Consider the following 13,197-nt stretch of genomic DNA (forward strand, 5'->3'; position numbering starts at 1 on the left):
AGACTCTTGGAAGAAAACTAATTTGTTTTTGGATGAGTCTTGAAATTTTAAGAACATCTTGATCAGTTTCAGCTGCTGATGAGAATTAATATTTTAAAGTTAAAAAAATTTAGCTATTCATACTCATAAATCTGACAACTATAAAAGGTGAATAATTATTAAAATTAGTTATTTAGTTAGCAAAAATGAAACTAAAAAAAACCAGTCCATGAAAATACTTCTACCAAGTATTTACCGCATTAATAACTCATACAATGTATAAAGAAACCAGTAAGACATTTATTTATATAAATAAACAAAGTATACGGAAAAGTTACACAAAAGCAATTAACAGAGCAGTTCTGAACTCCCTTACACTTATTAAATTAGCAACAACTATAAAACCCCCACTCAAAGTTGTAAACTTAGTGAACTGATAATACTCAAATGGTGACACTGTAAAATGGTACAATTCTTTAGGAAAGCAATAAGGCAAACATATTAAGAACTATAAAATTGTTCATATTATTCCACTTAATAATCCCAGTCGCAGGAGTTTATCCTAATAAAATTGGAAATAATTGTTCAGCAATAAGGAAATGGTTTAGATAAACAATACGAAGTAATATTAAAATCATTATCAAAACTAACTACATCGGATAATATGAAATGAAAAAATAGTCCACTGAAAAGTACAGGTGTCTTAAGACTGCAATCATGTAGACAAAAGAAGAAAAAATAGTAACATAAAATTAAAATTCTGAAGTCACTGGATCAGGATGATAAGATTTATGGGTAATTTTTCCATTTGGCAAAATTTTCCTCCATGTTTTCAATATGAAAGAAAAAGATTGGTTACCGTTTTAAAAAGTCACTTGTCTTTTCAAATAATCTCTTCTCTTCCCCATTAGTAAATTATACATGTCAATTTTTAAGTTGAGAAATAGACCAGAAATGCCCCAGTTGTTTTCTAAAACCTAAATATTCCTCTGTTTGGACCTTAGCTGGCAATGCATGAAGACATACCCTAAACCTGTGTACCATTTCAATACATAGAAGCAGCCTAACATATTAGTTTCCCATAACAAAAATATGAAACACTCATTATATATGAAACTTATTTTGTAATGTGATTATACTTTCAAAATTATGTTAAAGAGGGATAGGAAACTTTCAGTAGGCTGTTTGAATGAAAATATTTGAGAGCAACTGTTTTTAAATATTTAGAGCAGAAGAAATTAGCTGGAAATGCAGGGCAGCTATCACAAGGTCTATAAATAGCATTTGAAAGAGCAAACTAAAAAAACAATGTCATTGGGATTAATGCGCTATAAAAAGGTATAAATACTATAGAAAAAAAGGAATTTTTAATTGAAGATACATTCTTTAGCTTACTTTTGAAAAATTATGTTAAATAGTAATTTGGTACAGGGTGGTCGACTGTGTTGAAAATATCAGGAAAAAAATCTTATGACTGCCAAAATATAAGCCACTGGACTGTCCTTTGCGCTAATGGAGAGTGGAGGTGAATTTAAAATTTAGTCTTCCATTTACATCCCTTTAGTGGTAGCAGCAATAATTTGGTTCAATTACAAATATTTATTATAAAAGTTTATTAGTGTCCGAGATCTAAACAAACAGAGCTATTACCAAATAAATGCACCCTTATCAAAGAATGTGCTTAATAATCATAAACATAAGAAAGTTAAATAATGACCTTTTCAAACAGAGAGAATTTCAATACAATAGAGAGACCAGGAAGCCAAAATAAAGTCAAAGTAACACTAACTTACATTCACTTTTGTGACACCAAAGAAACATGTAGCTCATATTTCTTTTTTCTTTGATTAGAAAAAGTGTTCAGCTTTTTCACAGGAAAAGATTTTGAAGAAAGATCAAAATCAGAAAGTTGATGTTCCTGAATCCAATCTAACAACATAATAACATCAGAAAAGAACATTCCATAGTATGGCAAAGAATTGAACAACTGCAAGGCTGTTTATAATGGATAGCAGGTAAACTGTACACTAAAGAAACTGGAAATGGTAGACCTTTTTCTTCATGCCAAGAAAAAAAAAAAAGACAAAAAAAGAGGAAGAGTCGTTTGCCTTTTGCACGGAGCTTGTCGTTCTGCACACAGGATTCAAATGTCAACCAAAAAATAATGACCCAAGCCAATCTTAACACGACTTAATTACATCATCTTCTCTCTTTGTCTCATTTAGAGTTATATATTCACAGCTCAAAACTTGTTCATTAGACTCCTCGGGTTTTGATTTCTTAAGTGCCAACTCTGCTGGGAGAAGAGATGAGCAATGCTCAAGAGACTGTGCAATGTCATCAATTGTCCATTTGTCTTCGGGAAGGGCATGCTCTTCTAGTGTAAATGGTCCCTGTTTGGTTCGAGTCAGCTCAAGCACATTGGCACAGGAAGAGAGTTCTACAGCAACGAGAGGTGAAAAGAACGTCCACAAGATAAATGATGCAGTGTTTCTCAGTCTAATTTTTCAAATGACAGAAGAACTAGATTAAACCTCTCAAAATCATTCCAAATGTAAAACTCTAATAATCTACAACAAGAACCAAGAGCTTTGAGATTAAGAAATGATTAAGTAGCAAGATATTTAATAACTCACCTTATATACTGCTTTAAAGGCTATAAGGAACTCGTACACATTTTCCTTATTTAACCCGTGAAGCAACCCCATGATGTAACTATTACTTTCACTTCACAGATGACGTAATATGACCTGTCCAGTGTCACAACTGCCAGCAAATGGCAGAGAGAACTGCAACTTTCTGGCTGTTTGTAAGACTATGGTATGGCTTCTAGTTTTTCAAAAATTTGACTTGCATCAATGAAAGTAATTTTTAGAAGCATGAATCTTTTTTCTTATCCCTACTTTGCGTGAAAAGATTTTGTACTTGAGAAAATGTTGGTCCTTCCATTCATTAGTCCCATCTTCATTTTCTGTTCCTTTCTCTTCTCTCCCATTCCAAACACTTCACTGAAGCTGCTGATGCTGATAATTATATGCCATAAACCTATAATGCTTCTGAAGCTAAAGGCGGCAAGAGTACAGTTCCTAAGGCCAGGACTCGGAGAAATGACAAATAGAAAACTCCCTCTTCCCATCAAAAAGGAATATTACTCTCTAAATGATAATTCATAATTCATCTTTATGCTTACCTTTGCCAATGTCACTGACCAAGCTTCTGATATAAAAACCTCCTCCACATTCAACATCTGGAATGTTAACAGTGACATGGTAAATTGCTAACCTCCTATGAAATCCACTTTACATAGAAATGATGCCTCTAAACAAATGTAAAAATGCACTATGCAAACAACCGAGTGATAAAATATTTATGTGCTAAAACATAAATTATTCATCCAGCAGCATATGTGTTTGTGAGATTGAAAAGTCAGAGTGTGGAGAAAGCAAACAGCAGAAACTCATGAACACATTTTAAATTAACCGGCAAATCACACCACTTTAATACTTCAGCCTTGTTCATTTAATAGGTTTTAAATAGTTAGAAATCTCAGCTTTGCTATCATGAGCTATAGATTTTAAAAAATATTTCCAGATTTCTATGCCTTGTTCATTTAAGAGGTTTTTAAATGGTGAAACATCTCAGCTTTGCTATCATGAGCTGTAATTTAAAAAATGTTTTCAGATCTTTACACTCAACGAATACAACGAACAAACAAAAACCCCTTTTTAGGAACAGGAATTATGTTTGGGGTAATAGACCACACGGAGAGCTCAGAATACTTGAATGTTCCCTTGGAAATATTCCTAAAGAAATCATAAAATAACTGAAATTACACAATGTCCCCAAACTGAAAGCATATCTAAACATCTCTTTAACACAAGTTTATTGGTTAAGAGCAGGGATGTGGATTATTTTTATGCATCCACAAGACATCCTGAGTTTCCACACAAAAAGACTACATTCCAGCTGTTTCTAGTCCTATCATACAAATAAAGCCATTTGAGGGAATCAATCAAAACTGGCTAACTGGGGATTTTCATTCTTTTTCTCTTCCCATTAGCTCAAGAGTGGGGGCCACGGCTGAGATAAAAAAATGAGCACTCGGATCAAATGCAGGTGTGCTAACATTCTTGCACTATATTTCACTCTGGTGAAAAGACAACTCTTTTGGCCTATCATAACCTCCAGTAAACAAAATAACGTATTCACAGCTTAAATGCAATTGGAAAAATTTGAGTTTTTCTTACTTTCATGGATATTACCTACTGTGCCAACTCAGCTGCTGCATTTTCATGGAATGGAACAAAATATCTTCCGGTATGTTTTTCTCACTATTTGTCAAATATTTTAGAATCAGAAAACTAAAAGAAAGGAGTGATTTTTTTTTTCAATTGTCCAAAATACGAATTTTACAGGAACTTAATACACAATAGATAATATGCCAAAGCAACAAAGTTTAGGAATAAAGGTTTTGAGAAATTACTTCTAAAAGGAATCCTATTTAGTATGCCTGCGAAATTAAGAGTAGGGTCAATTTAAGGGAGCCTAAGAATTCAGACGAACTACACACAGCTCTTATATGTTCAGGGTGTCAGCTACTACTTTCCGCAACTGGGAGATCATAAAATTTCCAAACAATCAAAGCAAATGTTTTGTTTTTAAATTTAGTTCAAATATGGATTACAGATAAATTCAAATTGATAACCTGCATTAAAATTTACCATGTCCAAGAATATATTTCTGCCTTGTTTATTATTTCCAGATTTTCATGATCTTTAGCAATAATTTGCAGGTAACCAAGAAGGCAGGATAAATAAAATCACTCCACTCTTAGATCTCTTGTCTAAAACTAAAACTGCTTTGTTTTTAAAAAAACAAATTAATATGAATTTTAAAACTGAATGTAAACTATCAGATGTAGCCAAAATGGGGGAACTAGTATCCACAAGATAACAAGAAACAAAATGTAAAATTCTGAAAATGTATACTTCTTACCTACTCTTTTTCTGTAGAGATCTAAGTTATGTTACAAGTTTATCGTAAGATAATATAATACAATGTATAGAAACACTCAGCCTACTTAGAAAGGCATTTCTGAACCTACACGTGTAGGTATTCTCATTAAATGTGTTATCAAAAAGGTATTAACAAACCTGAACCTTCCTTAAATTCAAATTTTTAAAACTCTCCAATATCCTAGGGATCCATTAAAATCACACAAAAGTAGCCAAATACAAAATAAAGGTACCTGTAAATACAAATGATTTCAAATTTCTGTATCTTACCTAATGTGAAAAATGGTGGCTGGAATTTTTGAAGGGAGAGACTGTACACAGTAACTGGCCTGGCAGGCTTTGCTTCTACTACTTCACCTCTCTTCATCAAAGTTGAAAGTCTCTGTCCATCTTTCTTTAATGCAGAATAGCTTACAAAATAAGAGAGGGAGAGAAGAATTAAGAAAGAATGAGGGAGAATAATTCCAGATTACAGTGTGGAAACAATAACTAGCAGCCCTTTAAATGGAAAATCCTTCTAAAAAATGAACTAGTTTTTTTTTTTTTTCCCTTTTAATCTACTCCACAATTGCGGCAGGAATAGCTTTCCTAAACATCTTTGAGACTAATGTACTATAGCTCACTCTGGCACCGATAAGCAATCTTATTTTATTCTTCAGCCACCTTCCTGGAGATGGCCTCTTCACGTCTTCACAAGTCCTCATTCTGGGTTAAGGTTTCAGTCATCTCAGCTACACTTCCCTGAAACAATTTCCATTCCAATAATATTCATTTTGATATGAAAAGTTACCGAAATGTTTCTAAAAACCAAATGAGCAAATAATGGACTTAACAGATCTTAGCTTTGTGTGACAAAATTGTATTAGGTCACAAAATCCTTGGAACAATCACAGAGAAGAAGATTCTAAAACAGTTCTTATAAATAAATATGAATATGTTTAATTTATTTTAATAATAATGATCCAAAGTAATGTTTATTCGTATCCCACTAAAACTTTTGAATCTTTACATTTGAGGCAAGATTATGAAGAAACATTTCCCTATAGCTATTTCAGTGTTGAAAAAAAAATTCTTTAATACAAAAGAAATTCTAAAAGAATTGCCAGTAACTTATCCTGACAGATCTAATAGCCATTCAGCCATTTAAAAAAAAAAAAAAAGCAATTTGCTTGAAATAGTAATGTGCACAAAAAATGTGGTTATGTGGTAAATCAATATTCTCATACTTTTAATAAGTTATAACTTTCATCTGTTGCAGAGAATTGGGAAGCGTAAGATTCTGGGCCCAAAAGGAATGGTCCCAACACTGAAAGGAAGTGCTAATTAGACCCTGAATTAGAACTCTGACACTCGTACTAGACTGGACGGGTCCCTTCACAGCAATTCTGGGAAAAGTGACATCTCTGTGCTCCAGAACTGCCCTGATGTCTTGTAGATGGAATCAGAAAAACTGGTAAACACTAGAATAGCATAGACGTCAGGCTGTGGCAATATCCAAGGACAGAGGAGACCACATCCCACTACGTCTTAGAAAACGTGAGAAGTGCTGCATCCTGTCCAAATCAGGTTCACCTTTACGTGACCATTTGGTATGTCAGATTTCAAACCTGTCTCACCACAACACAAAAAGAAGACCGTTTTTGTTCTTTTTCATTCAAGTGATGTTAATCATTGGAAAATAGAATTAAACATTTATTCAAATTCAGTAGTTGAACTTACAGGGGAGGTACCTGCATTATATTCCCAGTAAATTTCTGTAAAATGCCTTCAATATCTTCTTGTGTTATTTTATCTGCCAAAAGTGGAAAAAAGTGACACTAAAACAATCATAGAAATACATGTGCTATTTTCACAGCACTGAAAGCTCTGAAAATTCATTAAAAATTTTTTTCCAACAAAACATATACTATAGCGTATGTTTTATAGGCCAAATTCTATCTTGTTGAAATGAATAAAATATACATTAGTGAGAGAAAAGGAAGAGAAAGTCTTATATAGTCTAATATTAAGACTAAATTCCTTTGCTTCAATTTTTTCTCCAATAAAAGTGATTCAATCATCTTATATCCAGTGAGTTCTTACTATGGCCTTTAGAAGAACTGAGAAAAAAGTTGCATTAGCTGTAGAAATGGTCCTGCAGTGATCAAATATGAGGTGATCAGAAGGTAGAAAAAAACCCATAAGTTCTTTTCTAAGTTTCTCCAGGCATCAAATATTGTATATAATGCAGTACTGAAGATTATCAAATATTAAGCACATTTAAAATTTTACGCGATAGGTTTCACAACTGTTCTATGGTGTGGCATAAATTTTACACAGCCACATTCAATTTTATCCCCAAGTAAAGTTGTATTCATCTGTCTCCTTCCCTCCCTTTACTGCTCTTGAAATTTCTCTGTTCTTTTAAATGAACACTCTTAGTCGGGAGTCTGACTTTTGCCTCAAAAATAAGCCAGTGCAAAAAGAAAATATATATAGCAAGGATTTTAGCATGATTACTAAGCATTTTTAAAAACGATTTTAGAAAATTTGAATGAAAACATAAATACAACTTTTAATATCTGGTACTTGGTCATGTTTTCAGCTTTTGTTTGACACTCTTTCAAAAAAAATGATGTATTAATGTACAGTTCTATAATTTTAACAACAGAAAATTATAACACTGAAATTAAACATTTGGGCATTTTATACTTACAGATGACTATACATATTTCATATTCAATAATAAACTAGATTATAGACATATTCTATAACTTGTTTAGGTCACAGTAGGAAATTTGTAGGAACTTTAAACTTTTTATTCTAGTATATACATATTACATTTGATTTCATTTGAACAATATTAACAAAAACTAGTTAATGTGCTTTGAATTCCTGTTCTATCACCAGAAGAAAAATTAAAAGACAGCATGGAATACTGTGCCCAGGTTTCAATACCAGCACAGCAAGACAGTCTTAACCTCATTGTGACTTTGATCCTGACAAGCTCAACATGAACAAAAGACCAGAATCTACTAGACTCAAACGGAGAAGAGCTATAGAACTGAAAAGAATTTCTCCAACACCTAGCAGCTCCCAACAGACAGATTTCAGATGGCTATTCTGTTCATACTGTTTTTCAAACAGATGTAGCTCATGGTACAGATGAAGATTTTTCCATGAAAAATGTTACTCTACTGCAACATTAAAACATAATTACTGGTAGCACCTTAGTTATGCAAAACTGACAAATCTAGACAACTAATTCTACCACCATACTGACAAGTGCTGGAAGAAATACCATTGTGGATAAAATTGCAACAGCTCATAACTTAGCCACGCATTTTAAAAATAAGACCAAACAGCTTTCTACTGTTAGGCTGGTCTCTTTACTGACATTCCTGCCAATGGATACTCCTTTGTCCTGCTTCGATGGCTCTCTTTCACAGAGATTCCCCCACACAAGATGACAAGACAGGCTCTTTCTCATTCTATGTCTGCCACGCTGTCTCTTTCTCTGACTTAACATCTCAGGCATTTATGCTTTGTGCTGTTCATTCTGTAATTAATCATACAGTTTTTAACTGTTACCTATGATTATATACAGGTATTATCTCACCAATGAAATTCTAAGTTCCTTAAAAGCAAAGACAGTTTTTCTTCTTATATAATGTACACAGTTACGATGGCACTCAAGACATTCTTGCTGAATTTAATTTGCTGAGGAATAAAAGATCTCAAGGTCTAAAGGACATTAGAGGTGATGCAGGCCAATCTTTCACCTGATGTTTGAATCACTAGACAGAAAGTCTATGCAGTAACTTATTTTATAATAAAGGTGAACATCATATTTTAGAATAAAAAGTGAATATAATACATGTTATATTCACTACATGAACATGCAGTGAAGCACACTGGCTATATCTAAAACATGATGTTAGTCCAATCCAAATAATAATAGTTGTCTATGAGAATAAAGACTCTACTTGCATAGGATTTAAAAAGAAATGGGGACTACAATTTCCAAAGCAAGTATATCCCATAACTAGCCGTAAGAATTACATTTGGTAAAAGAAGATGGATATAAGTGCCATAGGATTTGGGTAGTTATTCTTTGTTTACCAAATTAATAAATCAACAATGAGACAGTATTCATTTGAAATTAATTTTTTTAAAGTTATTCTCATAAAATTAACATGTACGAGATCATGTTACACATTATTATTTGGTTAAAATTTATTGACTCTTCCAGGGAACTGACAACATGATAGTTGATATTTAACTGAACTACGAAGTAAAAACAATCCAATGGAGTTAAAAACAATATTCAGCCATGACAGAGAAACTGTTACTGGACAAGCTCTGCCATCATAAGCAGCTGTTTAACTGGAAAAAATGTAATAAACAACTATTTTCGAACATTAGACGTCAGACAGCAAGCACTGTAATCCCTGACAGAAGCGAAAGAAACAAGGCAAGGCCCATGATCCCTTGCTTTCGCTTGGTGGTACTTTCTGAACTGGGGTGCAGGGAAGGGAATTCCAAAGCGCTGTGATCTCACTGAACAGAAATCAGACTCTGGGGAAGCAGCAGCAGCTGGAGTTTGAGAGAACTACACAGAAAGAAGTTATAGGGGTCCACTGGAGACTTTGGCTACATTCTAAGCTGCACGTACGTACAGTGAGTTGCCACAAAATTAACCAAAGAACTGCTACCAAAGCTCTTACAAGGCTGAAAGATGTTTGAATTCCAACCATCTGGAATGAAGAAACTGCTGAATGCCCAAGACATTTGACAGAGATTCCAGGAAAGCCATGTCTTAGGCTTAGGGCTAATCTAGACCTGGAAAACAATCTACTTGAGACCCACCCTAATAAGAAATCTACACAAAAGCGACTAGAATTAATGAGTTTAGCAACCTTGAAAGACATAAGACCAATATACAAAAATCAACTCCATTTCTAGCAATGGACTAGCAATGAACTATCGGAAATTGAAAAATTTTTTAATACAAGTCATAATAGCAAAATGATGCTATTATAAGCATCAAAAATAAGTGAAAGATCTGATTACTGTAAAAACAAGTGAAAGTTCTATACATTGAAAACTACAAAAAATATGGCTCTATTTTTGCAACTTTTCTCTAAGTCTGGTATTACTATTTCAAAATAAAAAGGTCATGAAAGAATATAATGAACAACTTTATACCAGCAACTTTGAAAATTTAGATGAAATGAACAAATTCATAGGGGAAAATTATTTATCATGACATAAGAAATAAAAAAATATTAAGTTCTGCAGTAAAGAAATCCAATCCATGTTTGAAAACCCTGCTGACACAGAAAACTCCAAATGTCTAGCAGTAAATTCTACCAAACAGTAGGAAAAGAAATAATGCCCATCAGACACTAATTCTTCCAGAGAATAGAAAAAACAGAGACTATTCTCCCACCCACTTTATGGGGTCAGCATAACTTTGATATCAGAACCAGTCAAGGACATCAGGAGAAAGGAAAAATACAGGGTAATCACACTTATAGACGAGGATGCAAAAATCCTAAACTAAATCCAACAATTTATAGAAAGGATAGCATATCATAATCAATTTCAGTTTATTCCAGAAATGGAAAGTTACTTTCATATTTGAATAAGGACAAAAATCAATAGATGTAAATATTTGATAAAAGTCTAGGTCTGCTCATGATTAAAAAAAAAAACACAGTAGTGCTCGCTTCGGCAGCACATATAGTAAAAAAAAAACACAGCAAATTAGGTATAGAACACAACTTCCTTACTTTGATAAGAAAGCTACAAAAAAAACCTATAGAAAAAAATCTGTAAGAAATAAGATAGGAAAACTTGCTCTTTCACATATCAAGACGTATTCTAAAACTATAGCAATTAAGATAGTTTGGTATTAGCACGAGGATACACACACAGACCAATGTAACAAAAGATTTCAAACAAACCAATGCCTATATGGTGCTCGATTTGTGACCACGGAGGCGAGGAAATGTGCTGGGCTAACTGGATATCCACATATGGAAAAAAAAAAAAAAAAAAAAAAAGGTGGACTGTAGATGTAACGTGAAAGGCAAAGCAATAAAGCTTCTAGAAAATAAAAAAAATATCTTCATGTTTTTGGGGTAGAAAAGGTTACTTTAAACAGGGCACCAAAAGGACTAACCATAAAGGAAAAAGACTCGATAAACTGGACAAAATTAAAACTAAGAACTTCTGTTTTCCAAAAGACGCACTGAAGAGCCGTAAAGACAAGCCACAAAGTAAGAAGATACCCACAATGAACATAACCAAAAGAAGAGCACATATCCAAACTACATAAAGATCATAAGTCAAAAATTCTTTTTTAAAAAGACAACTCAATAGGGAAAGAAAAAACTCAAAAATCAAAAACTGGGCAAGAGACCTGGGAAATACACAAAAGAAGATGACTAAGGAGCCAAAAAACATGTAATAAAGTGCTGAATCTCATTAGTAAGTAAATTAAAACTACAATGGGATATCACTACACAGAATGGCCAAAATTAAAAACACTGTCAATACCATGTGTTGCCAAGGATGTGAGGCAAATGGAACACTTATTTATTGCTGGTAGAAATGCAAAGTTATACAAACATTTTGAAAACTGATCATTTCTAATACAGTAAAATACACACCCTAGGACCCAGCAATTCCATTTGGGTATACTATACCCAAGAGAGATGAGTTCATATAGCTACCAAAAGACATGTACAAAATACACATAGTAGCTGTGTTCATAAAGGCCAACTCCGTCAACCCCAACTACATCAACAGAAGAGTGTGTGTGTGTACACATACGTGTGTGTACTCACATAATATACAGCAATTTTAAAAAGTCCAGAATAATGATACATGTAACAAAATAGATGAATCTCACAAATACAGTAAGTGGAAGGATCCAGACACGAATACATATTGTTTAACTCCATTTGTATCAAGTGCAAAAATGGGCAAAACTCTAGTATTGTTTTAGAACTATCACTATAGTGTTGGAAGTTTGAACAGTAATCTTTGGAGTTGTGACTGGAATGCGGCATGAGAGGGGTTTCTAGGAATCTTTGATTTCTTCACTTTTCTTTGTTTGTGTAATACTTTATAATATAAAGGTTTAAATACAAAGAAAAGGCACCATAAGATGATTGATACTGGACAACATACTAGCCCTAGTACTGTGTACCCTATTTATTGAAATCACAATCTGACACCGAATTTAATTCTTCAGCTTCGTCCAGGAAGACTGGGCAGCCAGCCCACAGCCCAAGAGCAGCCGCTCCCGTTGACATTCGCTACGTCACTGGAGAAGACCTTGGGAACACCATGTCTTGGGACTACGGGATGGGGTTGTGTTTTGAACAGAGGATTAGCGTGAGATACCAATAAAAAAGCCACAAGAGAGAGGGAAATCTCAGGGGCAGTTAGGCCTTCGCAGAAGCTCGGCCCACATCTAAGCCAGCCTGGGAAGCCATGGCCCTAGTGTCCTGAGCTCCGTGGAAAACCGATGGGCACGATGAAGACATGTCCTTAGAGACACTAGCAATCGTACTTGAGACTTACTACCTAGATGTGGACGAGAAAACAACAGCAGAAGGTGGAAAGATGCTTTCTTTTCCTGTGATGTAACTGGCAGTCACCTTCTTTGTGAGTGCCTCTATCACCCGTCTTACTTACTCATATACTAAATGTTTTATTCTACATGCCACACACTGCTCTAGACACCAAGAGGACAGTGAGGACCCAAAGAGACATGGTGTCAGCCTCACAGCTTAGGAATTAACGTGCAAATACATATTCAGAAAGGGTGAAAAACGCTACTTAGGAGTAACAGAAGGTGTTATGAAGGAGAATAAGGCAAAGGGCCCTATTAATAGGATTTGAATTTTGAGTCTACTGAGCCAGACACTTGTTTTCTTACTCCTCTGAGCTAACTTTCAGCTCTCTGAAAAAAATGGCTGAAAATAGTTATTTGTCTCCATAGGACAAAAATGACCTTAGTGCAGTCATTTGCCATTTACTGCATATTGTCTTAGTTACTTTATCCATATGTCAGTCGTTCCCAACAAGTCAATTAAGAACTGCGTTTTTTATTGTTACAGTGATTGGGTGGAGTGGCAACGTTAGCAGTACTTACCTAATAGAGGAGGACCAGGGATGCTAGGTAGTCTACAATTTGCAGGATGGTGTA

At 34.1% G+C, this 13,197-nt stretch overlaps 1 protein-coding gene and 1 pseudogene across 1 annotated transcript in view; one reads left to right on the forward strand and one right to left on the reverse strand.

Moving 5' to 3' along the window:
• The window catches only part of LOC117036315 (mitochondrial import inner membrane translocase subunit Tim29-like), a 42,789-nt pseudogene extending 40,645 nt beyond the window's left edge, over positions 1–2,144 (forward strand).
• TRUB1 (TruB pseudouridine synthase family member 1) overlaps positions 275–13,197 on the reverse strand; it is a 33,667-nt gene continuing 20,744 nt past the window's right edge. Inside the window, exons 5-8 of the mRNA XM_033131247.1 lie at positions 6,714–6,786; positions 5,265–5,404; positions 3,170–3,226; positions 275–2,419 (exon numbers count right to left, since the gene is read on the reverse strand). Coding sequence (XP_032987138.1) covers positions 2,160–2,419; positions 3,170–3,226; positions 5,265–5,404; positions 6,714–6,786 — 530 coding nt within the window. The 3' untranslated portion in view covers positions 275–2,159. The remainder of the gene's footprint in view (positions 2,420–3,169; positions 3,227–5,264; positions 5,405–6,713; positions 6,787–13,197) is intronic.

This window comes from Rhinolophus ferrumequinum, chromosome 16, assembly GCF_004115265.2.
Source record: "Rhinolophus ferrumequinum isolate MPI-CBG mRhiFer1 chromosome 16, mRhiFer1_v1.p, whole genome shotgun sequence".
NCBI classification, from domain to species: Eukaryota; Metazoa; Chordata; class Mammalia; order Chiroptera; family Rhinolophidae; genus Rhinolophus; species Rhinolophus ferrumequinum.